At 37.9% G+C, this 24,771-nt stretch overlaps 2 protein-coding genes across 2 annotated transcripts in view; one reads left to right on the top strand and one right to left on the bottom strand.

Moving 5' to 3' along the window:
- LOC115762175 (nuclear pore membrane glycoprotein 210) overlaps nucleotides 1-13,686 on the top strand; it is a 49,944-nt gene extending 36,258 nt beyond the window's left edge. Inside the window, exons 16-19 of the mRNA XM_030704294.1 lie at nucleotides 9,992-10,124; nucleotides 11,687-11,737; nucleotides 13,333-13,413; nucleotides 13,485-13,686. Coding sequence (XP_030560154.1) covers nucleotides 9,992-10,124; nucleotides 11,687-11,737; nucleotides 13,333-13,413; nucleotides 13,485-13,600 — 381 coding nt within the window. The 3' untranslated portion in view covers nucleotides 13,601-13,686. The remainder of the gene's footprint in view (nucleotides 1-9,991; nucleotides 10,125-11,686; nucleotides 11,738-13,332; nucleotides 13,414-13,484) is intronic.
- A 4,814-nt stretch (nucleotides 13,687-18,500) lies between these two features.
- LOC115762482 (zinc transporter 8) lies at nucleotides 18,501-24,142 on the bottom strand. Its single transcript, XM_030704719.1, has 10 exons — nucleotides 23,460-24,142; nucleotides 22,303-22,440; nucleotides 22,011-22,173; nucleotides 21,690-21,843; nucleotides 20,428-20,685; nucleotides 19,255-19,357; nucleotides 19,013-19,182; nucleotides 18,852-18,922; nucleotides 18,685-18,790; nucleotides 18,501-18,628 (listed from the first exon to the last, which is right to left on the bottom strand). Exons 1-10 carry the CDS (start codon nucleotides 23,793-23,795, stop codon nucleotides 18,577-18,579), a joined length of 1,551 nt encoding a protein of 516 aa, XP_030560579.1. The 5' UTR covers nucleotides 23,796-24,142; the 3' UTR covers nucleotides 18,501-18,576.
- Between the last annotated feature and the right edge of the window lie 629 nt (nucleotides 24,143-24,771).

Raw genomic sequence — 24,771 nt, 5'->3', positions numbered from 1 at the left:
TTTTTTAGTCGAAATTCATGTCCAAATCTTACCCCAAGATTCGTATATAGACATGGGTCAAAAATTACCACCCCCATAACTCGGTCAAATCTCATCCGATTTCCACAAAGTTTGGCTTTTTCTTCATGGTTTTCCCTCTAGATTAATCTGGCATTCAAATCTGAACACCGATTTTTTAGTCGAAATTCATGTCCAAATCTTACCCCAAGATTCGTATATAGACATGGGTCAAAAATTACCACCCCCATAACTCGGTCAAATCTCATCCGATTTCCACGAAGTTTGGCTTTTTCTTCATGGTTTTCCCTCTAGATTAATCTGGCATTCAAATCTGAACACCGAATTTTTAGTCGAAATTCATGTCCAAATCTTTCCCCAAGATTCGTATATAGACATGGGTCAAAATTTACCACCTTCATAACTCGGTCAAATCTCATCCGATTTTCACGAAGTTTGGCTTTTTCTTCATGGTTTTCCCTCTAGATTAATCTGGCATTCAAATCTGAACACCGATTTTTTAGTCAAAATTCATGTCCAAATCTTACCCCAAGATTCGTATATAGACATGGGTCAAAAATTACCACCCCCATAACTCGGTCAAATCTCATCCGATTTCCACAAAGTTTGGCTGTTTCTTCATGGTTTTCCCTCTAGATTAATCTGGCATTCAAATCTGAACACCGATTTTTTAGTCAAAATTCATGTCCAAATCTTACCCCAAGATTCGTATGTAGACATGGGTCAAAAATTACCACCCCCATAACTCGGTCAAATCTCATCCGATTTCCACAAAGTTTGGCTTTTACTTCATGGTTTTCCCTCTAGATTAATCTGGCATTCAAATCTGAACACCGATTTTTTAGTCGAAATTCATGTCCAAATCTTACCCCAAGATTCGTATATAGACATGGGTCAAAAATTACCACCCCCATAACTCGGTCAAATCTCATCCGATTTCCACGAAGTTTGGCTTTTTCTTCGTGGTTTTCCCTCTCGATTAATCTGGCATTCAAATCTGAACACCGATTTTTTAGTCGAAATTCATGTCCAAATCTTACCCCAAGATTCGGATATAGACATGAGTCAAAAATTACCACCCCCATAACTCGGTCAAATCTCATCCGATTTCCACGAAGTTTGGCTTTTTCTTCATGGTTTTCCCTCTTGATTAATCTGGCATTCAAATCTGAACACCGATTTTTAAGTCGAAATTTATGTCCAAATCTTACCCCAAGATTCGTATATAGACATGGGTCAGAAATTACCACCCCCATAACTCGGTGAAATCTCATCCGATTTTCACGAAGTTTGGCTTTTTCTTCATGGTTTTCCCTCTAGATTAATCTGGCATTCAAATCTGAACACTGATTTTTTAGTCGAAATTCATGTCCAAATCTTACCCCAAGATTCGTATATAGACATGGGTCAAAAATTACCACCCCCATAACTCGGTCAAATCTCATCCGATTTCCACAAAGTTTGGCTTTTTCTTCATGGTTTTCCCTCTAGATTAATCTGGCATTCAAATCTGAACACCGAATTTTTAGTCGAAATTCATGTCCAAATCTTTCCCCAAGATTCGTATACAGACATGGGTCAAAACTTACCACCTTCATAACTCGGTCAAATCTCATCCGATTTTCACGAAGTTTGGATTTTTCTTCATGGTTTTCCCTCTAGATTAATCTGGCATTCAAATCTGAACACCGATTTTTTAGTCAAAATTCATGTCCAAATCTTACCCCAAGATTCGTATATAGACATGGGTCAAAAATTACCACCCCCATAACTCGGTCAAATCTCATCCGATTTCCACAAAGTTTGGCTTTTTCTTCATGGTTTTCCCTCTAGATTAATCTGGCATTCAAATCTGAACACCGATTTTTTAGTCAAAATTCATGTCCAAATCTTACCCCAAGATTCGTATATAGACATGGGTCAAAACTTACCACCTTCATAACTCGGTCAAATCTCATCCGATTTTCACGAAGTTTGGCTTTTTCTTCATGGTTTTCCCTCTAGATTAATCTGGCATTCAAATCTGAACACCGAATTTTTAGTCGAAATTCATGTCCAAATCTTTCCCCAAGATTCGTATATAGACATGGGTCAAAATTTACCACCTTCATAACTCGGTCAAATCTCATCCGATTTTCACGAAGTTTGGCTTTTTCTTCATGGTTTTCCCTCTAGATTAATCTGGCATTCAAATCTGAACACTGATTTTTTAGTCGAAATTCATGTCCAAATCTTACCCCAAGATTCGTATATAGACATGGGTCAAAAATTACCACCCCCATAACTCGGTCAAATCTCATCCGATTTCCACAAAGTTTGGCTTTTTCTTCATGGTTTTCCCTCTAGATTAATCTGGCATTCAAATCTGAACACCGATTTTTTAGTCGAAATTCATGTCCAAATCTTACCCCAAGATTCGTATATAGACATGGGTCAAAAATTACCACCCCCATAACTCGGTCAAATCTCATCCGATTTCCACGAAGTTTGGCTTTTTCTTCATGGTTTTCCCTCTAGATTAATCTGGCATTCAAATCTGAACACCGAATTTTTAGTCGAAATTCATGTCCAAATCTTTCCCCAAGATTCGTATATAGACATGGGTCAAAATTTACCACCTTCATAACTCGGTCAAATCTCATCCGATTTTCACGAAGTTTGGCTTTTTCTTCATGGTTTTCCCTCTAGATTAATCTGGCATTCAAATCTGAACACCGATTTTTTAGTCAAAATTCATGTCCAAATCTTACCCCAAGATTCGTATATAGACATGGGTCAAAAATTACCACCCCCATAACTCGGTCAAATCTCATCCGATTTCCACAAAGTTTGGCTGTTTCTTCATGGTTTTCCCTCTAGATTAATCTGGCATTCAAATCTGAACACCGATTTTTTAGTCAAAATTCATGTCCAAATCTTACCCCAAGATTCGTATGTAGACATGGGTCAAAAATTACCACCCCCATAACTCGGTCAAATCTCATCCGATTTCCACAAAGTTTGGCTTTTACTTCATGGTTTTCCCTCTAGATTAATCTGGCATTCAAATCTGAACACCGATTTTTTAGTCGAAATTCATGTCCAAATCTTACCCCAAGATTCGTATATAGACATGGGTCAAAAATTACCACCCCCATAACTCGGTCAAATCTCATCCGATTTCCACGAAGTTTGGCTTTTTCTTCGTGGTTTTCCCTCTCGATTAATCTGGCATTCAAATCTGAACACCGATTTTTTAGTCGAAATTCATGTCCAAATCTTACCCCAAGATTCGGATATAGACATGAGTCAAAAATTACCACCCCCATAACTCGGTCAAATCTCATCCGATTTCCACGAAGTTTGGATTTTTCTTCATGGGTTTCCCTCTAGATTAATCTGGCATTCAAATCTGAACACCGATTTTTTAGTCGAAATTCATGTCCAAATCTTACCCCAAGATTCGTATGTAGACATGGGTCAAAAATTACCACCCCCATAACTCGGTCAAATCTCATCCGATTTCCACGAAGTTTGGCTTTTTCTTCATGGTTTTCCCTCTAGATTAATCTGGCATTCAAATCTGAACACCGAATTTTTAGTCGAAATTCATGTCCAAATCTTTCCCCAAGATTCGTATATAGACATGGGTCAAAATTTACCACCTTCATAACTCGGTCAAATCTCATCCGATTTTCACGAAGTTTGGCTTTTTCTTCATGGTTTTCCCTCTAGATTAATCTGGCATTCAAATCTGAACACTGATTTTTTAGTCGAAATTCATGTCCAAATCTTACCCCAAGATTCGTATATAGACATGGGTCAAAAATTACCACCCCCATAACTCGGTCAAATCTCATCCGATTTCCACAAAGTTTTGCTTTTACTTCATGGTTTTCCCTCTAGATTAATCTGGCATTCAAATCTGAACACCGATTTTTTAGTCGAAATTCATGTCCAAATCTTACCCCAAGATTCGTATATAGACATGGGTCAAAAATTACCACCCCCATAACTCGGTCAAATCTCATCCGATTTCCACGAAGTTTGGCTTTTTCTTCATGGTTTTCCCTCTCGATTAATCTGGCATTCAAATCTGAACACCGATTTTTTAGTCGAAATTCATGTCCAAATCTTACCCCAAGATTCGGATATAGACATGGGTCAAAAATTACCACCCCCATAACTCGGTCAAATCTCATCCGATTTCCACGAAGTTTGGCTTTTTCTTCATGGTTTTCCCTCTTGATTAATCTGGCATTCAAATCTGAACACCGATTTTTTAGTCGAAATTCATGTCTAAATCTTACCCCAAGATTCGTATATAGGCATGGGTCAAAAATTACCACCCCCGTAACTCGGTCAAATCTCATCTGATTTTCACGAAGTTTGGATTTTTCTTCATGGGCTTCCCTCTTGATTAATCTGGCATTCAAATCTGAACACCGATTTTTTAGTCGAAATTCATGTCCAAATCTTACCCCAAGATTCGTATATAGACATGGGTCAAAATTTACCACCTTCATAACTCGGTCAAATCTCATCCGATTTTCACGAAGTTTGGCTTTTTCTTCATGGTTTTCCCTCTAGATTAATCTGGCATTCAAATCTGAACACCGATTTTTTAGTCGAAATTCATGTCCAAATCTTACCCCAAGATTCGTATATAGACATGGGTCAAAAATTACCACCCCCGTAACTCGGTCAAATCTCATGCGATTTCCACGAAGTTTGGATTTTTCTTCATGGTTTTCCCTCTAGATTAATCTGGCATTCAAATCTGAACACCGATTTTTAAGTCGAAATTCATGTCCAAATCTTACCCCAAGATTAGTATATAGACATGGGTCAAAAATTACTCATCCGATTTTCACGAAGTTTGGCTTTTTCTTCATGGTATTCCCTCTAGATTAATCTGGCATTCAAATCTCGACACCGATTTTTTAGTCGAAATTCATGTCCAAATCTTACCCCAAGATTCGTATATAGACATGGGTCAAAAATTACCGCCCCCATAACTCGGTCAAATCTCATCCGATTTCCACGAAGTTTGGATTTTTCTTCATGGTTTTCCCCCTAGATTAATCTGGCATGCAAATCTCGACACCGATTTTTTAGTCGAAATTCATGTCCAAATCTTACCCCAAGATTCGTATATAGACATGGGTCAAAAATTACCACCCCCATGACTCGGTCAAATTTCATCCGATCTCCACGAAGTTTGGCTTTTTCTTCATGGTTTTCCCTCTAGATTAATCTGGCATTCAAATCTGAACACCGATTTTTAAGTCGAAATTTATGTCCAAATCTTACCCCAAGATTCGTATATAGACATGGGTCAGAAATTACCACCCCCATAACTCGGTGAAATCTCATGCGATTTCCACGAAGTTTGGCTTTTTCTTCATGGTTTTCCCTCTAGATTAATCAGGCATTCAAATCTGAACACCGATTTTTTAGTCGAAATTCATGTCCAAATCTTACCCCAAGATTGGTATATAGACATGGGTCAAAATTTACCACCCTCATAACTCGGTCAAATCTCATCCGATTTTCACGAAGTTTGGCTTTTTCTTCATGGTTTTCTCTCTAGATTAATCTGGCATTCAAATCTCGACACCGATTTTTTAGTCGAAATTCATGTCCAAATCTTACCCCAAGATTCGTATATAGACATGGGTCAAAAATTACCGCCCCCATAACTCGGTCAAATCTCATCCGATTTCCACGAAGTTTGGATTTTTCTTCATGGTTTTCCCCCTAGATTAATCTGGCATGCAAATCTCGACACCGATTTTTTAGTCGAAATTCATGTCCAAATCTTACCCCAAGATTCGTATATAGACATGGGTCAAAAATTACCACCCCCATAACTCGGTCAAATTTCATCCGATCTCCACGGAGTTTGGCTTTTTCTTCATGGTTTTCCCTCTAGATTAATCTGGCATTCAAATCTGAACACCGATTTTTAAGTCGAAATTTATGTCCAAATCTTACCCCAAGATTCGTATATAGACATGGGTCAGAAATTACCACCCCCATAACTCGGTCAAATCTCATCCGATTTCCACGACGTTCGGCTTTTTCTTCATGGTTTTCCCTCTAGATTAATCAGGCATTCAAATCTGAACACCGATTTTTTAGTCGAAATTCATGTCCAAATCTTACCCCAAGATTGGTATATAGACATGGGTCAAAATTTACCACCCTCATAACTCGGTCAAATCTCATCCGATTTTCACGAAGTTTGGCTTTTTCTTCATGGTTTTCTCTCTAGATTAATCTGGCATTCAAATCTCGACACCGATTTTTTAGTCGAAATTCATGTCCAAATCTTACCCCAAGAATCGTATATAGACATGGGTCAAAATTTACCACCCCCATAACTCGGTCAAATCTCATCCGATTTCCACGAAGTTTGGCTTTTTCTTCATGGTTTTCCCTCTAGATTAATCTGGCATTCAAATCTGGACACCGATTTTTTAGTCGAAATTCATGTCCAAATCTTACCCCAAGATTCGTATATAGACATGGGTCAAAAATTACCACCCCCATAACTCGGTCATATTTCATCCGATTTCCACGAAGTTTGGCTTTTTCTTCATGGTTTTCCCTCTAGATTAATCTGGCATTCAAATCTGAACACCGATTTTTTAGTCAAAATTCATGTCCAAATCTTATTTTTATTATTCGTATATAGACATGGGTCAAAAATTACCGCCCCCATAACGCGGTCAAATCTCATCCGATTTCCACGAAGTTTGGATTTTACTTCATGGTTTTCCCTCTAGATTAATCTGGCATTCAAATCTGAACACCGATTTTTTAGTCGAGATTCATGTCCAAATCTTACCCCAAGATTCGTATATAGACATGGGTCAAAAATTACCGCCCCCATAACGCGGTCAAATCTCATCCGATTTCCACGAAGTTTGGATTTTTCTTCATGGTTTTCCCTCTAGATTAATCTGGCATTCAAATCTGAACACCGATTTTTAGTCGAAATTCATTTCCAAATCTTACCCCAAGATTCGTATATAGACATGGGTCAAAAATTACCACCCCCATAACTCGGTCAAATTTCATCCGATTTCCACGAAGTTTGGCTTTTTCTTCATGGTTTTCCCTCTAGATTAATCTGGCATTCAAATCTGAACACCGATTTTTTAGTCGAAATTCATGTCCAAATCTTGCCCCCAGATTCGTATATAGACATGGTTCAAAAATTACCGCCCCCATAACGCGGTCAAATCTCATCCGATTTCCACGAAGTTTGGATTTTTCTTCATGGTTTTCCCTCTAGATTAATCTGGCATTCAAATCTCGACACCGATTTTTTAGTCGAAATTCATGTCCAAATCTTACCCCAAGATTCGTATATAGACATGGGTCAAAACTTACCACCCCCATAACTCGGTCAAATTTCATCCGATTTCCACGAAGTTTGGCTTTTTCTTCATGGTTTTCTCTCTAGATTAATCTGGCATTCAAATCTGAACACCGATTTTTTAGTCGAAATTCATGTCCAAATCTTACCCCCAGATTCGTATATAGACATGGGTCAAAAATTACCACCCCCATAACTCGGTCAAATTTCATCCGATTTCCACAAAGTTTGGCTTTTTCTTCATGGTTTTCCCTCTAGATTAATCTGGCATGCAAATGTCGACACCGATTTTTTAGTCGAAATTCATGTCCAAATCTTACCCCAAGATTCGTATATAGACATGGGTCAAAAATTACCACCCCCATAACTCGGTCAAATCTCATCCGATTTTCACGAAGTTTGGCATTTTCTTCATGGTTTTCCCTCTAGATTAATCTGGCATTCAAATCTCGACACCGATTTTTTAGTCGAAATTCATGTCCAAATCTTACCCCAAGATTCGTATATAGACATGGGTCAAAATTTACCACCCCCATAACTCGGTCAAATCTCATCAGATTTCCACGAAGTTTGGCTTTTTCTTCATGGTTTTCCCTCTAGATTAATCTGGCATGCAAATCTCGACACCGATTTTTTAGTCGAAATTCATGTCCAAATCTTACCCCAAGATTCGTATATAGACATGGGTCAAAATTACCACCCCCATAACTCGGTCAAATCTCATCCGATTTCCACGAAGTTTGGCTTTTTCTTCATGGTTTTCCCTCTAGATTAATCTGGCATTCAAATCTCGACACCGATTTTTTAGTCGAAATTCATGTCCAAATCTTACCCCAAGATTCGTATATAGACTTGGGTCAAAATTTACCACCCCCATAACTCGGTCAAATCTCATCCGATTTTCACGAAGTTTGGCTTTTTCTTCATGGTTTTCCCTCTAGATTAATCTGGCATTCAAATCTAAACACCGATTTTTTAGTCGAAATTCATGTCCAAATCTTACCCCAAGATTCGTATATAGACATGGGTCATAATTTACCACCCCCATAACTCGGTCAAATCTCATCCGATTTCCACGAAGTTTGGCTTTTTCTTCATGGTTTTCCCTCTAGATTAATCTGGCATGCAAATCTCGACACCGATTTTTTAGTCGAAATTCATGTCCAAATCTTACCCCAAGATTCGTATATAGACATGGGTCAAAATTACCACCCCCATAACTCGGTCAAATCTCATCCGATTTCCACGAAGTTTGGCTTTTTCTTCATGGTTTTCCCTCTAGATTAATCTGGCATTCAAATCTCGACACCGATTTTTTAGTCGAAATTCATGTCCAAATCTTACCCCAAGATTCGTATATAGACTTGGGTCAAAATTTACCACCCCCATAACTCGGTCAAATCTCATCCGATTTTCACGAAGTTTGGCTTTTTCTTCATGGTTTTCCCTCTAGATTAATCTGGCATTCAAATCTAAACACCGATTTTTTAGTCGAAATTCATGTCCAAATCTTACCCCAAGATTCGTATATAGATATGGGTCAAAATTTACCGCCCCCATATCTCGGCCAAATCTCATCCGATTTTCAGTTTGGCTTTTTATACCCTGAACCCATTAAAAATGGGTATGAGGGTATATTGTATTTGTGCGAAAGCCAAATATATGTAACAGGCAGAAGGAAGCAACTCCGACCCCATAATGTATATATATTCTTGATCCGCATAAAAAGCTGAGTCGATCTAGCCATGTCCGTCTGTCTGTCCGTCCGTCCGTCCGTATGTATGAACGCAAGGATCTCAGAACTCATAAGTGCTAGAGAAATTTTAGATGTAGATGCTCCCAGTTCCCGCGCAGATCGAGTTTGTTTCCGATAATCGATAACTTACTCCGTTTCCAAGCAATCGATAAAAATCCATATCGATATCCTGTTTTTTGGACAATTTTGGTAAATAATAAGAGCTAGTCACCAAACTTGACATATAGCTTCTAAAATATAATATACATATGCATTTGATGTTGGAAGAAGAGGGCTCAGGGTATCCCCTAGTCGGGAGCCTAGAACCTCTTACTTGTTACTTAAAATCTACTTTCAACTGAATTTAAATTTCTTGCTGACCTTTTGCGGGCATGTGACTCTTGGCCTAAGGATACAAGTTGCTTAAGAAAAATATTCGAAATGACAAGTGCCAGCTATGAATGTCAATTGCATGGCCAACTGCAGTTGCAGTTGCAGTTGCAGTAAGGAAAGCCATTTCAGCTGCAGTTGCAGTTGGCATTGCTTATAATTGATTTTGGTGAGTTCGTTGGGATTTTTATGTTTGTTTTTTTTTTTTTTTTTTGGCGACTTTGGCCAAACTCGGATCCTACTCTTTCGCACTCGCTGTTTCTTCATAAATCTCTCTCTCTCTCTCTCTCTCTCTCTCTCTTTCTCTCTCTCTCTCTCTCTCTCTCTCTGGTCCTTTAATGTATTCATTTAATGTGCGTGGCGTCCACAAGGACGACAACGAGCTCCCAAAACTAAAGACGAAAACTCGCAGTTTGCCATTTGTCGTGTTAAAGTTTTGCCTATGCTATGTTAACCCTTATGTTTGCTTATTGTCATTACAGGTGCCCATTGTGGCCGACACCACCATGGTAGAGAAGTGCACGGGTCGAACGGGCGGACCGCTCTTCCAGCATCTAATGGACAATTTGGGCTTTATACTGACAACAACATTCATTGTCATCGTCTCGATATGGAGTAAGTATCCCCTTGTTCTCTGTGCTATGCTAAGTCCAAGCTAAGTAAATTCATATATTAATATATTCAATTGGTGCATAAATCATGCAGCCAGGTAAAAAACGCTCCAAAGGCTCATAAATCATAAGTGCTGCTCCTGTGACCCTGACAGTGTTGAGCGAGTTTTTCTTGTCGTTGTTCTCGTTATTGTTGTTGTTGTTTGCAGTTAATCGCAAATTCCATGAATCTTTAATCAACCCCAGCGCGCCGTGAAACTGCTTTACTGTATGCTCTTTAAACGAGGCATATTAATTTGGCTACGAGATGTGTAACATAGAGGAAAAGTCATCTCCGATTTCATAATGTACATCCGATTTCAAAATGTATATCATATCATATGACCTCATGTCATATCATATGACCTCATGTCATATCATATCATATCATATCATATCATATCATATCATATCATTTCATATCATATCATTTCATATCATATCATATTATATATCATATCATATTATATATTATATCATTTTATATAATATCATATGATATCATATCGTATCATATCACATCATATTATACCATATCATATCATATCATATCATATCATATCATATCATGTAGCTGCTGTAGGAAGAATCAGTCGTTTTTAAGTTTTTAAGACACCTTCAACTTTACTCTTGCCTCTTATATATCTATATATAATATAATATATATAATAGAGCTTCTTTATAAAAAATCAGGCGCGAATAAAGCTCTTTTATGAAAACTTTGCCAAGCCGTCTGCCTTAAAGGGTATTCAATCTTCGACGTGTCAGCAATAGTTATTCTTGTTTGTTTTTTTTTTCTGTTCATTTTTTACCTGTGCTGCAGCTTAAGTCCTTGGCGTTATCCTTTGACGCAGTCCTTTTTAGTGACGCTTCATGGGAGCTGCGTTTTAGGACAACGCTTCGTTAAACTTTTGCCAGTTTCTTGCATTTTTACACGCAGCTGCAGACCGAATGAACTCGTGTCCTGTTGTCCTGTAGTCCTGTCCGCTCTCGGCTGGCTGTGGCAAAAGTTTTGCTTTTTGGGCGCTCGTGTTTGCCATTTTTCAATGTTGTCTATGCGTTTGGCCGTGGCACGATGCCTGTTATCGGTACGAAAACACTTTACACCCAATAAAAAAAAAAAAGAGACAACAAATGAAGAAGAGAAGAAGAAGCGAAGGTAACTGTAGCTAAACAAAACTTAACTAGGGTTTACCTTGTTCGCTTGCCAACCGCAAAACTGATAAGCAGCAACTTTTCGTTTGGCATTAGGGTGCACGCCCCCGGCCCCCTGTGCGGCCTCCACCTGAAGGTCTGCGTAGACACACGCATAAAAAAAAAGAAAGGAGAACATCAACAACAGCGCCTTGCAACGTGCAACGTGCAGCTTGTAGCTTGCAACTTGATTAATTGCAAGCTACATATACCATCATACATATACCTTATATATATATATATATATATATATATATATATATATATATCTATTGCCTGCAGGATTTTTTATTTCTTTCCGCTCACACACTCTCTCTCTCTGTATCTTTGCAGTATACATATCCTTCTTCCAGACGCAGGGCGTCACGCAAGTCAACTCCGAGGGTAAGTTTAATTAATAATTTTGAGTGCAGCATCAGCAGCAGCACCCGAGGCTGTGCCACAACTTTTGCTACACTTCTCTCTATTAGTTTTAAGTTTTTAGTCATTTCGTGCATGAATACCAAAAAGTTTTGTGGGTAGCGATAACAGGCCGCAGTCTTTGCACTATCATCATCATCAGTTGGGGGCACAAAAATTTCTTATTTATGACTTAAACTTTGATTTTTCAGCTGCTTTTTCTGCTCTCACTGTATTTCTGTTTTTAGTATGATTTTTCCTTCTTCTTTTACTATACCCTCTGTGTTTGTCTCTATCGGCTTTAGGTTTTTTGCTGCAGGGCGGCTCCGTTGGGCGTGATCTGATTGCAAATTGTATTCACTTGAGAGTGCCATAAATACTCGATACTCGTTAACGATACTCGGCTGCTGCTGCTGTTGCTGCTACTGCTCCTCTGCAGGCCAAGTGTACAGCTGACCCCATTGCCAAAGCCTGCATGCTAATCCATGCCTTTTTGCAAATCAATTGGATTTGAAACGCAATCAAAATCCTGGCAACACAGCAGTAATTCAGTCAATGCAGAAATCACACTGCTAAGTGTCGCCGTTTGAAATAAATTACATTAAAGCCTTGGCATGAAGTTAAACATGCACTTTAAAGCTTGCAAGTAGCTTTTAAATGTTCAGATTTTGCTCCCATTTATGTTTTGTTGTTTTAGTTGCAGTAAAATGTATTTGTAGTTGTCCGAAATTACATTAGGGTTTAACATGATTTTTAACATGCACTTTAAAGCTTACATTTAGATGGTAAATTTCACAATTTGCGCCCGTTCATGTTTCATAGTTGTTTTTATTTGTAGCTGTCCGAAATTGCATGATGTCTTAACATGAACCTTAACATGCACTTAAGACACCCGTTCATGTTTTCTAATCGTTTTCTTTGCATTTGTAGCTGTTCGAAATAGCTTTAGCTAAACATAAACTTTAGCCTGCACTTTAAAGCTTGCAGGTAGCTTATAAATTGTCCGTTTTTGCGCTCGTTCATGGTTTGTTGTTGTTTTTTGTTGCGATAAGCCCGTGTGCCGCGTTTCTTTAGCATTTTATCAGCATTGGGCCACAACTTGCCAGCAGTCAAATTACCTTAATTACAAAATTAGTCTAATTACTTAAGATTTGTGTCCGCTGCTGCCCCAGCTCCTGCCCGTCTAATGAGCAATTGGCGAGCTCAGCAAGTTGCCCAAGGTGTCCAGGCCAGGCAAACATTTTCCGCATCTCGTGCCACGTTTCTTTCGCGGCCGTCCGCACGTAATTTTTACACTAATTTTAATAGCTAAATTATTTGTTGTGTGTGTGTTTTGTGTTACCAAAAATGTTTGCTGTTTGCCGTTTTTGTTGGCCTTCACGCTCATTTTTCATGCTCCAAGAACGTTTTACTAATTACCTTAACGAAAGTCTCTTGGGCTGGTTTGAATCTCACCCACAACGCGGCCCGCTTACGCCCTGCTCGAAATATAGTCCAGAATTTAACTTAAATATTGTTGCAAGGTGTGACATGCTTGATTGTGAAGTGCTCTAATATTCTTCTTCTTTGTCTTTTCGCAGCATTTCAGCAAAAAAGAAAGGGCGTTTCGTATTCCCCTAACAGCTCGGCCCAAAATGTATCAAGGAATGATTCAATTGGTGGTCAGTTTATTTGTCTGTTAAATATCTGAAGCATTCGCTAATTCGCTAATTTATTTGCATATATTTTACAGATGGTTCGTATTCAAGACATGCGGGTCGGTCCCCCTCTAGGGACGAGTCTTATATCTATGGTGTTCCGCAGCTGAACACGCCAAATAGATCAGACATTTTGCGACGTTACAATTAGTTTATTAGTTGCATTTTTGGCTGTGCTGCCGAACTGATTTCCTAAACTATATAGCTGCTAAGTAAACTTACGACAACAAAAAAAAATATATAAACTCAGGTTAATTATATCATCTAGTGTACTGCGAAAGTGTGTGTGAGGTGTGTTGATAATTTCTTTGACTCTTAAAAATTGGACACTTAAACTTTTGTTTTTTTTAGTAACAATCAAAATTGAAATTCTTTAAATTCGTTTTTTGTGTTGATTTTGATAAATTTACATACTATTTTGAGTTCAGCTTTTCCTTAGTTAAAAATAAACTAATATTTAACGCGCAAGGCTTGTAATTTGTTCTGGTTATTTTACATGTACATAACTTATATAAGACAAATGCTCGGATTGTAAGCTTTTTAGCTATTAAATAAAAGTTAGTATTTAGAGAATTTATCAATTTTCAGGAGCTGCTGAATGAATGCCTTTGATTCAGTTAAAAAACTTATTTATTAAACCTTTTGCTAAAGCTTTTGAATATCATTGCCAACATCATTTTAAATATTAAATACTAGGTGAAACTGTTTTGTAATAAAGATAAAATAAACAAATAAATACTAATTTGAGCAAATTGGCCTAAGTGTCGATTTGTATACACTTAGCTATGGCTATGATATCTTTGCAATGTACATTTTTGATTTTTACATTCAAGACGATGCTAAAACTAATTTAAAATTTCAAATAGTAAAATACTAAATAATATTTATATACATATGTATGTGCTTATTCTCGTTACCTTTTTATACTTTTTACAATGTGGTTTACAATGTGCATGCAACTTTGCAATCCGAATATTTATAATCTTATATTTAACATTAGGATAAACAAGTAAATATCAGAAATACTTGCTGGTAAATATATGGCTATGTTCGTGCCTTTAGCATAATCTTTGTGTACAGTTCGTGTCACGCGCTCATCTCTAGACCGGTGTCCACCTCTAACAGCCCCAATCAGATAATTTCTGTTGAGTTTACTGTGCGCGATGGATTTCGCTTTAGCTGAACTCCTCAGCGAGTGGCTGCAGCGCACGTGCAAATCCACTTCAATTACTTTAGCTGATTCTTCGCTGCTGTATTTGTGTGTGTTTCTGTGTGTGTGTGTGTGTGTATCTGCTTGGGCGAAGTGTTAAGTGGCAGCTGAGTAGACGAGTGCTCAGCTTTAAGCGCTTTTTAGAGCTGAGCTGCAGCTGAAATGTATGCTACGATTTTTGTTATATGCATTTCTAATTAGAAAAGCATCAAGTCAAGTATGCCATTAATTTTACATTTGCGCATTTCAAGTGTGATTCCCACCCTCCACACCCCAGCGCCACGCCCACTTGAAAAAATGGGCAAGTACTTGGCACTTGGCGCACTTGGAAGTGTGTTCGTTCGCCCAGCTCACCCAGCCCCTGCCATTGATAACTTACATTTGTTGTTCTTACGGTTATTAATTAGTTTTTCCACTTTTTTGTGCTCGCCACACAAAAGTGCGCTTCTGCAGCAGGCAATTGGGTCAGCAATTAAATTAGTTGAGCCCCTGTTCGATACTTTTGCATATTTAATGCGCAATGCCGAATGGTTTGATTTATGAAACTTTATATGGCCGGGCACGGTCCGGTCAGTTGGCGGTAATTTAAAATGTGTGCGGATAAGCCTTAACAATATATATGTGTATATATAGATATATGTGTGTGCGTGTGTGTGTGTGTGTGTGTGTGTAGCTGAGCATTTTCTGCCTGCCACACACTTCAGCTTCATCATTTTAACGCAATTTCCTTGGCAGTGAAATGGAAATTTCGATTTCGATTTGACTTTTTACTCAATCGCAGAGGGTATAATACATTTTGACATGAAAAGGGAAACTTCTTCGAATCAACAAAAAAAAAAAATATATATATATATATATATTCTAGATCTGTATATAGCCGAGTTCAAATAGTCATGTCCATCTGTTCGTCTGTCTGTTTCAACTTAAGTAAAACTTTGTATAGGTCCTTCTCTCAGTTGCAGGCAGTATATATGTCGAAGATTGCTGGATCGGACACCTATATTATATAGATCGGTCCTATCGATCTTTAGCTTCTTAGGTATGTGCAGAGTCGTATCAATATCGGACCATTGAGTTCGCAAATTGAGTTTTTGTATGAACAACTTATATGTTATTCTAAATATCTTCTGCAAACTTATCATTTAAAAGCTTATAAGAACCAAGCCTTATGTACATTAAACTATTATATTATAGAGCTTTATAAAAAGATTCCGTCCCATAATAAGTCTTTGAAAGGAAATCTTTTCGGTTCACTAACGTGCCGAAAAAACGAAAGCCATAATTCTACAAGTGTATTTAAAATTCGGCGTGCTAAAAATAGCTTGTTATATATACAACAATTGATATATATATATATATATATATATATATGTATATGTATATGTATTTTATTTATTTTACGCTCAGCTTCATAAATTATAAATAACTTAATCGTGTCCGAGCGTATTGAACTGTGTTTTTGCAGCCCCCAAGGAGCAAAAAGGGCTCAAGGATCGGGAAGTTTTGTTCAATTTGAAGCGGCTTAAGGGCTGACAAATGCACAGGCATCATTCAAACTAGGCAGCCGAATGTGCGTGTGTGTGTGTGTGTGTGTGTGTATGGACTGATTAAGATGCTTAAACTTCGACTTCATTCATGTGTTAACATTATATGGCACTATGTATGCCTGTGTGTGTGTGTGTGTGTGTGTGTGGTAGCCATGCTTGATTTGCTCATTTCCGGTTCATTGAATTCCGGCTGCGGCATGCGAGTGTCCGAATGTGTTGAGATGCGATATTCTAATCGGATTTGTGTGTTTGTCCAATATATGAATTATGCCAAATATGCGACAACTGCTGCGTGTGCGTGTGTCTGTCTGTATGTGTGTGTCTGTGTGTGCTTCAGCTGGCAAATGAATTATTAAAACAACAATTAGCAGCATAAAAATAATTATGTATAATCAGCATATAGTACATCCATGCATAAATGCAAGTCAATTGCAGGCGCTCGTTTGTAACACGCTCCTAAATAAATATTCATTGAGCAAATCGGCACCTAAGCAAATCAAAATATTATTATGTATGTGCATAAACGTACATTGCTAGCCACAAGTATGCATACATATAATTACCGAATCTGTGACAACTTTTGCCATAAATATTCATTTAACCAGCGCAACGCCGGGTAATTTCGTCTAGCATATTGCATATTTTTCCAATATATTATTGCTCTCCAAGTTTTTTTTTCATTAGAAATTCCGTTTTATGGGCTTTTTTTCAACACATTTCTCATGATTCATATATATCCAACTATTTTTGTCTGCATATACTTTTGCCACTCACTGTGCTCAATAATACGTTCAATACGCTGGCCAGCTTAAATATTACGTATACGCACCGCGCGCTGATAGCAAATCAGCTTTGATGTAAATTCATTTCACTTATTAATTTCTTACCCAATGCACCTGTTACTGAGTGTGAGATGGTGTGGGGGGAGGGCGGGGCTTCTTCTAAAGTGACTTTCTAATTAAAATGGGAAGCGCAAGATAAAGACATCAATTACCACTGTGCACGGCGTTTTTGCTAACCAAAGCTGCCGCAGTTTATTTGGCGAAATCTCTTGCTGATGCTGCAAATTCTAATTAATTTGTACACACACACGTACATGCATGCATATATATATGTAAATGTATGTAGACTTTCCTGCAGATTTTTACAACTAAAATGTTTACATTGTCTTCAGCTAATTGAAATTCTAATTATTTTTGGTGTGCTGGCGCTTTGCAGGGCTTCTTGCTTGCCTGACAAGCAATTAAAATTGGGTAGGCGCCGGCAGTTTGTCAAAGTCGATACAAAAAAATGTCACATTTTTTAAGAATATATATTTTTTATTACGTATACTTAATATTTTTAAAACGTTTGCTGTGCATATTTTTCAAAGAATCCACGTACATGCGTGAAATACAGCTAGAAAACATTTGAAACAAGTAAGAGGTTCTAGTCGGGAGCTCCCGACTAGGGGATACCCTGAACCCTCTTCTTCCAACATCAAATGCATATATATATTCTATTTTAGAAGCTATATGTCAAGTTTGGTGACTCTAGCTCTTATTATTTACCAAAATTGCCCAAAAAACAGGATATCGATATCGATTTTTATCGATTGCTTGGAAACGGGGCAGGCACTAGGAGCACCTACATCTAAAATTTCTCTACCTCTTATAGGTTCTGAGATCCTTTCGTTCATACATACTGACGGACGGACGGACGGACAGACAGACGGACATGGCTAGATCGACTCGGCTATTGGTGCTGATCAAGAATATATATACTTTATGGGGTCAGAGATGCTTTTTTCTGCCTGTTACATACATTTGGATTTTGCACAAATACAATATACCCCTTATACCCATTTTTAATGGTTCAGGGTATAAAAATGTTAAGTAACTTCTTCATAAAAACTTTTCAGTTAATTAAAATTTACATTTTGTAAAGCACAGTTTTGGTATCTTTAATCAGCTTCTTTTTAATATATTAATCTTCAGTTTTCTTGCGAATCCACTTACACGTTCGGAAAATGCGTGAGAAATTGTTGTTAAATCAATCTTTAGATCTATGCAGACATTAATTGCTTAAACGCCTAAACTGAAAGACCCTGGCGATTTGTCAAAATATAAAAACTTGGGACTCTTTTAAAGATTATATTTTTATTACGTATACTAAATATTTGAAACAATTCTTATACTAGCCCAACACTTGGGCCTAGGGCATAAAATAATCAAACTTAAAATCATAAAAATTACGTTTTATCTAAATATCATAAAATCAATTTGAAACATTTGGGGCTAAGACGCGGGCGTGGCTCTTATAACAAATACAAATATAATCACATAAAATTGTGCCATTTTGATAATGCTGCAGCACACAGACTTTGGTCGGTCAGTACATATATTGCTGTTGTTTTAGTTGCTGTTTTTGTTGTCGCTTATGTCTAGAGGTAATAATAGAACTTAATTAAGCTATTTGCTAATTTCATAATTGAATTACTCAGTCAAGCGTTCGATTTGTATGGTCGCATGTTTGATGTTGTACTTGCTGCTGCAGGCCAATTGCGTTGCCAGCTCCAGCACCACATTCGAGTCGCTCAGCAGGTCTGTCCGATAAGATATGAATAAGTACATATATACATAATGATATTCATGTGCGTGTCTTACCCACAACCAGATGAGCCATCAGCACATTGTGTTCGCTCGTATGCTGCCAGACATTTAGATGATGCACCGATCTGTTTGAATAGCATGAAGTATTGGGGGCATAAATTAAAAGCGTTGTTCAATAGTTGGGTCTGTCGGGTTCATTGACCCACTTGACTCACTTGACACCCTCAATGCTGGCCAGGTCGCGCTGCAGCGTCGCCAGACAGACGCTGCGCGGCACCGCATCCAAGAGTATGGAGACAGATTCCCGGAACAGCTGCACCGTGGTCATAATCACAATTACCGAGAAGAGCAGCGTGCACAATGGATCCACGTACTTGGCGCTGGGCTGCAAAATTGAATTAGTCAATTAATTGACTTGGGTCGCGACCTCTCGCTAGACCAAGCTCAGCCTACTCACATAGAATTTGATTAGAATAGCCGCCAGAAAGACGCCAATGCTCTGCACCAGATCCCCAATCACATGAATCATCGCTGCGCGCAGATTCAGATTGCGTTCCGTGCTGCTTGGACACGATGATGGAATGGTAGGAAGTGAAGGGTAAGGATGTAAGCGGGGGTAAATATAAACCAAATATTAACTTTAGGCATTTGGAGGGGCACAAATTAATAACAGCAAATCAGGCATAACTAATGCAGCTTTCGCTTGCTCTTTCTCTCTCCCTCTCTCTCTCTCTCTCTGTCTGTGTGGCACATGCAACTAAATTAAATTCCAATTAAATGTAATCAAACAAACAATTGCCTGCAGTCAGCAGCTGCTGTGCGCTTCCTGTTGTTGTTGTTCTTGTTGCTATACCCTGTACTTGGTAGCAGGGGCTAGAAAGGCAGTCGAACATAAAACAATATCTGTGCTGGCTATAGGGAAATCTTTTGATAGCCTTCGGTGGGGACAGCTTCGAAGATTTTTAACAGGAGAAATGCTTGCTAGGCAGAGGGAGAGCCAGAAAGAGAGAGAGAGAGAGAGGGTGGGAGACAGTTGAAAAGAATTTCTAGATAAAATTCTGCAGTTAAAATATGTGTAAATATTAATTAGAACGGAATTGGTTTTAATCGCACTGTGTTTTCTCTACTCTACACCAATCTCTTCCATTCTACAGTTCTCTTTTAATCTTTTTTCTCGGCTGTTAATTTTTCGCTCAAGTCTTTACTCTTACTCCTTACTCTAGTTCTTATTCTGAATTACCTCAAATTGAATTAAAACAAATTAAATTAATTTAAAGAGAAATGATAGAAAAGGTGCTTTACCAGCTCAGCTTCATATCTACTTTCATCTAATTCTATTTTCTATCGTACGATAATTATACAAAAATCCTTTGAGAACATCTGTTACGGGGCATCTATTAGTCGCTTTTACCCGCCATGTGACTTTTTTTTTCTAAATTAATTTTTGCTCTTGTTTGACAACAAATTCATGAGAGCTTCAACCGCAGGCCACAAAATTGCAACAGGCCATTTGAATCAATATATTACGCTAAATATATGCACATATAATATACACATATATATTATACAGATTCAGATATATAGATTATAGTATATATATGTTTCTACACACACACACACACACACCTACCCGTTTTGTTGGATTGGCTTTAAGCCGTTTGTTATAACTACATTATGAGGCTCGTCGCTGGCGCTGATTGTTGTTGGCTGGGCGTGGCCCAGCCCATGTTCATGTCCATATCCATGACTGTGTCCATGACTGTGACTATGGCTATTGCTATGGCTATGGCTATGACTGTGGCTATGGCTGTGGCTGTGGCCGTGGCTGTGGCCATGCCCATGGCCATTGGGGCCTATAAACCAGGTGCCATGCAATACGAACATCATGCTGCGGGCAACCGAAAAACATTTGATATTTATATTTAATTAAAAGTGCATGAAAATCATTTCAACTGTGACAAATTGCAATATTACAGAGATCAGCTACGCTGGTTAATATACGACTATACTTTAACACAAAAGTAATTAACTTTTGCATGTGCAAATATTTAAAGCTCTTACAGCTGACTGATTTGCATGAGTTCACTTAGAAGTGTGAAAAATGAACGAAAGCGTGATTTATGAAACGTTTTTTCTTTCAAATAAATACAATTTGCTTGGCTTACTGATTTTAGGGAATCCACCCATGTGAAAAATAGGTGAAAATATTTTAATTGCAATTTTTTTTAGCAGTTTTCCTTGGAATAATTTTGTTGTTGTTTAACATAAAATTAATTAATTTATGCCTTTGCAAATATTTAAACCTGATTTATTCTATTTTTTTGTAATTTCACTTAGAAGTGAGAATAATTAACGAAAGTGTGAATTCTGAAAGTTTTTTTGCTGCTCGGCTGCAAATAAGTATAAATAGTTTAATTTATTACATGTCTTACTGATTTTAGAGAATCCACCCATGTATGTGAAATACTGGTGAAAATATTTCAATTTCTTTGCCCTGATATTATCTTGTTGTTGTTTCACATTAAAAATCAATATATACGCGTCTCTAGTAAAAAGCTATACGTGCTTAATCCATCTGTGAAATTCACATACATGTGTGGAAAGTGCGTGAAATTATGTGGTCTAAATCTTTTTGGGCAGTCAGTTCTAAACTAACTCACACGTATCTCTGTAAAGCTTTGAAATCCACTTAAAATTGGGGAAAATGCGTGAAAAGCTTTCAACTAGCTTACAAGGAACTATGTGATCCATGATTAAAATCCACTTATATAATCGAAAAATGCGTGAAAACTTTGGTATATGTATCTATGCGAAAATGAGTTTCGAATTTTTGTGCAAATTGATTTTTGATTTATTTATTTATGTAAGTTTGATATAAAGGGAACTACTTACATGATATTAATGGCAATGCCAATGGCCGATATGCACATCATGACATTGACATCGAGTTCAAAGTTCTGCGAGTAGATGCGATCGATGGCAACAATAACGAGCATCGCTGTCAGCAGCCAAATGCCCAGAATGGAGGCCAAGGCGCCCAGGACCTCTGCGAGTGCGAAAATAACAGGGACATTGTTAAATAATAGACTAGACGCTAACTAACATGTACAAAAAGTTGGATATAATTGCAATTACTGTGCCAAAGAGTGGGCCCTTAAAAGCGGTTGCACACACTCATTAACATATTGTGTCGGGCCATAATTGGCTACTTACCGAAGCGTTTGTAGCCAAAGGACATGCGTGAGTCTGGCGGCCGTCCGCCCAGCCAAATGGCCACCAGCCCGATGACGAAACTAATGCAATCAGATGCCAAATGCGCGGCATCGGCCATAATGGCCAGGCTGCTGGCTATATAACCGCCAAGGAATTCAATGATCTGCCGGTCGACCGAAATACACATACACATATGTATATATATACATATATAGTTGAAATTTATCATAATTAAATCTGGCATGTGTGTTTGAGTGTGTGTGTGTGTGTGTGTATGTGTGTGTGTGCTTACCATGAATATGCAACAGAGCGAAATTGCAAGCAGAATTTTAAATTTCGCCTCCTGCGCCGATTTGCTTTTAAGGTTTGCGCCAAAGCCCGGCTGCCCGCTGTGGCAGGCGACAAAAGTGTCGGCGTTCGGTTCCAAGTGCTGCAAACATAACGGTAATAATTGCCTTATAAATATGTCAGCCCGCATGTGTGTGTGTGTGTGTATGTGTGTGTGCATATAAATGGCTGCCGCATGCAAGGCGCATGCAACTTTCATGGCACACGCCGGAGCGCGCCCTTAATAAGTACTTAAATTGAACAATTTGAGGTTATGTGCAGTTTATAGATATTTATGCCCGGAACGTATCTTATTGCGGCAAATATAAATGCCAAGACCTTGTTTGCGGTCGCTTAACGGCGCTGATATTGTTTATATATATACGTATAGCACATATATTACCCGACAATAATACTTTGAGTTTTGCGTTTAAATATGAAATTTAAGGTTATGTAGAGCTTTGAGTTGTGGGCAGAGAAATTTGATTGCGTTTGCCTACATTTGCTCTTGCTTAACGCTTTTTTATACCTTTCATAACTTACAAATGGAGAAGTAGCGAAGTAGATTTATCACCTATTTCTCTCCCAAACGATAGTTAATAGATTTAAGCTATAAATTAAAAGTTAAAATGCTTGCCGTATCGCTTATTTCTCTCCCAGACGATAGTTAATAGGTTTAAGCTATAATATGGTAGTTAAAAGGTCTGCCGTATCTCCAATTTTTCACCCAGGCGATAGTAAGTAGATTTAAAAGTTAAAAGGCCTACAGTATCGCCAATTTCTCTCCCAGGCGATAGTAAATAGATTTAAGCTGTTATTTGAAAGCTAAAAGGCTTGCTGTATCGCCAATTTCTCTCCCAGACGATAGTAAATAGATTTAAGCTATAATTTATCTGCCAAGCGATAGTTAATTTGATAGTTAAAAGGTCTGCCGTATCGCCAATTTCACTCCCAGGCGATAGTAAATAGATTTAAGCTATAATTTGAAAGCTAAAAGGCTTGCCGTATCGCCAATTTCTCTGCCAAGCGATAGTTAATTAGATAGTTAAGAGGTTTGCCGTATCGCCCATTTGTCTGCCAAGCGATACTTAATAGATATATAAGCTTATTTTGAACACTTGCCAAATTCGTGCGACTATTATTGCTGCTGCCGCTGCGCAACAGTGGAACCTCCCAGGTGTGCTCCTCCAGCTCCGAAGCATCAGCTCTTGTTCTTCTCAATGAGTCCATGTTGTTGTTGTTGCTGTTGTTGTTGTTGTTGTTGTTGTGGTATTTTGGATTACCATTTGGCATGTGAGTGCTGTTCAGTCTTAAATGATTGCTGCCAGTATTGTGCTGCAGCTGTTGCAGCTGCTGCTGCTGTTGATTATCATCGGGATAAAGTGAGAAACTCTCATCGTAATCATCATCGTGCATTGTGGATGCCAGCGCGTTGTCGAGTTTTTGATATTTTGACATTTTCTTCTTATTTTTTTTCTTTCTGTTTTCTTTTGAGTTGTTTGTGGTGTGCGTGTGTATGTGTATTTGATTTGAGCTTTTGGTTCTTTGTGCTTTCGGATCGCTTAGCTACGTGGCATTTATCATAATTAGTGGGCGCTTGTCATCCTCCAGCCATAGTACATTGTCATCCTGCACATCATTATTGTCATTAGGGGTACTCCGGCGCACGGAATTGCCTGCTTCAGCGTGTTTATATATATATATATATATATCGTATCTGTGAATTGTTCAAATATACGTTGTACTCTGTAAATGTATGTGCATTTGTTTAGATGTGTGCGTATTTGTTTGTTTTTTTTTTTTGTTTTGAGTTTACTTTGTTTATGTGGAGTGTGATTACTTTGTTTATGAATCTCAGTTCTATTTGAGAAGGCGCCAAAATGTTTGCAGTCATAGACGACTGCTAGATACTCTGTTGCCAGCTTTTAGACAACTCTTATTAATCTCGTATAGGAGAAATAAATTAATAATAAATCAAAAAAATTAAAGCTGCTGAAAATAGTTCTAGAGTTGTTTTAGATGAAAAGATTTTAAGTAATTTGATGGATAGCAAGTCCACAGAAAATTCCCATTTAAGGTCTTCGCTCAAAAGAAGGCTTTAAAATTTATTTTTTTATAAAAAAAACTCCGTGATTTTAGTCCAAATATGTTCAAGGATTCGGAAAGTATCTGCTTAGCTCTCCATATATATAGTCCATATATAGACTCTATATATAGACTCTTTATATAGTTTATATATAGACGCTATTGTGTCTCTCTGTTATATATACTCTATTATAATTTCTAGTAAGTCGACAAACCTGTAGCTAATATACTCTATTCGCTATTGGGAACAGTGTATACATATAAAAAAACATACGCTTTGAGCTTTTGGGCATTAATTTAACCCATTTGCTTAAAAACCCATGATCTTAACGATTTTTTTATAAAAGGA

The sequence above is a fragment of the Drosophila novamexicana genome, unplaced genomic scaffold (genome assembly GCF_003285875.2).
Source record: "Drosophila novamexicana strain 15010-1031.04,08,12 unplaced genomic scaffold, DnovRS2.1 tig00000564-arrow-pilon, whole genome shotgun sequence".
In the NCBI taxonomy this organism is placed as follows: domain Eukaryota; kingdom Metazoa; phylum Arthropoda; class Insecta; order Diptera; family Drosophilidae; genus Drosophila; species Drosophila novamexicana.
This window is presented reverse-complemented; position numbering and strand designations above follow the sequence as displayed.

Bases quoted from the DNA above. Each gene is read 5' to 3' on its own strand.
- LOC115762482 (XM_030704719.1), bottom strand. From the start codon at position 23,795: ATGTCAAAATATCAAAAACTCGACAACGCGCTGGCATCCACAATGCAC. The intron at 21,844-22,010 runs GTAAGTAGCCAA...TCGCACTCGCAG, and splicing joins CTTTGGCTACAAACGCTTCG to AGGTCCTGGGCGCCTTGGCC. The intron at 18,791-18,851 runs GTAAGACACGCA...CTTATCGGACAG, and splicing joins GATGGCTCATCTGGTTGTGG to ACCTGCTGAGCGACTCGAAT.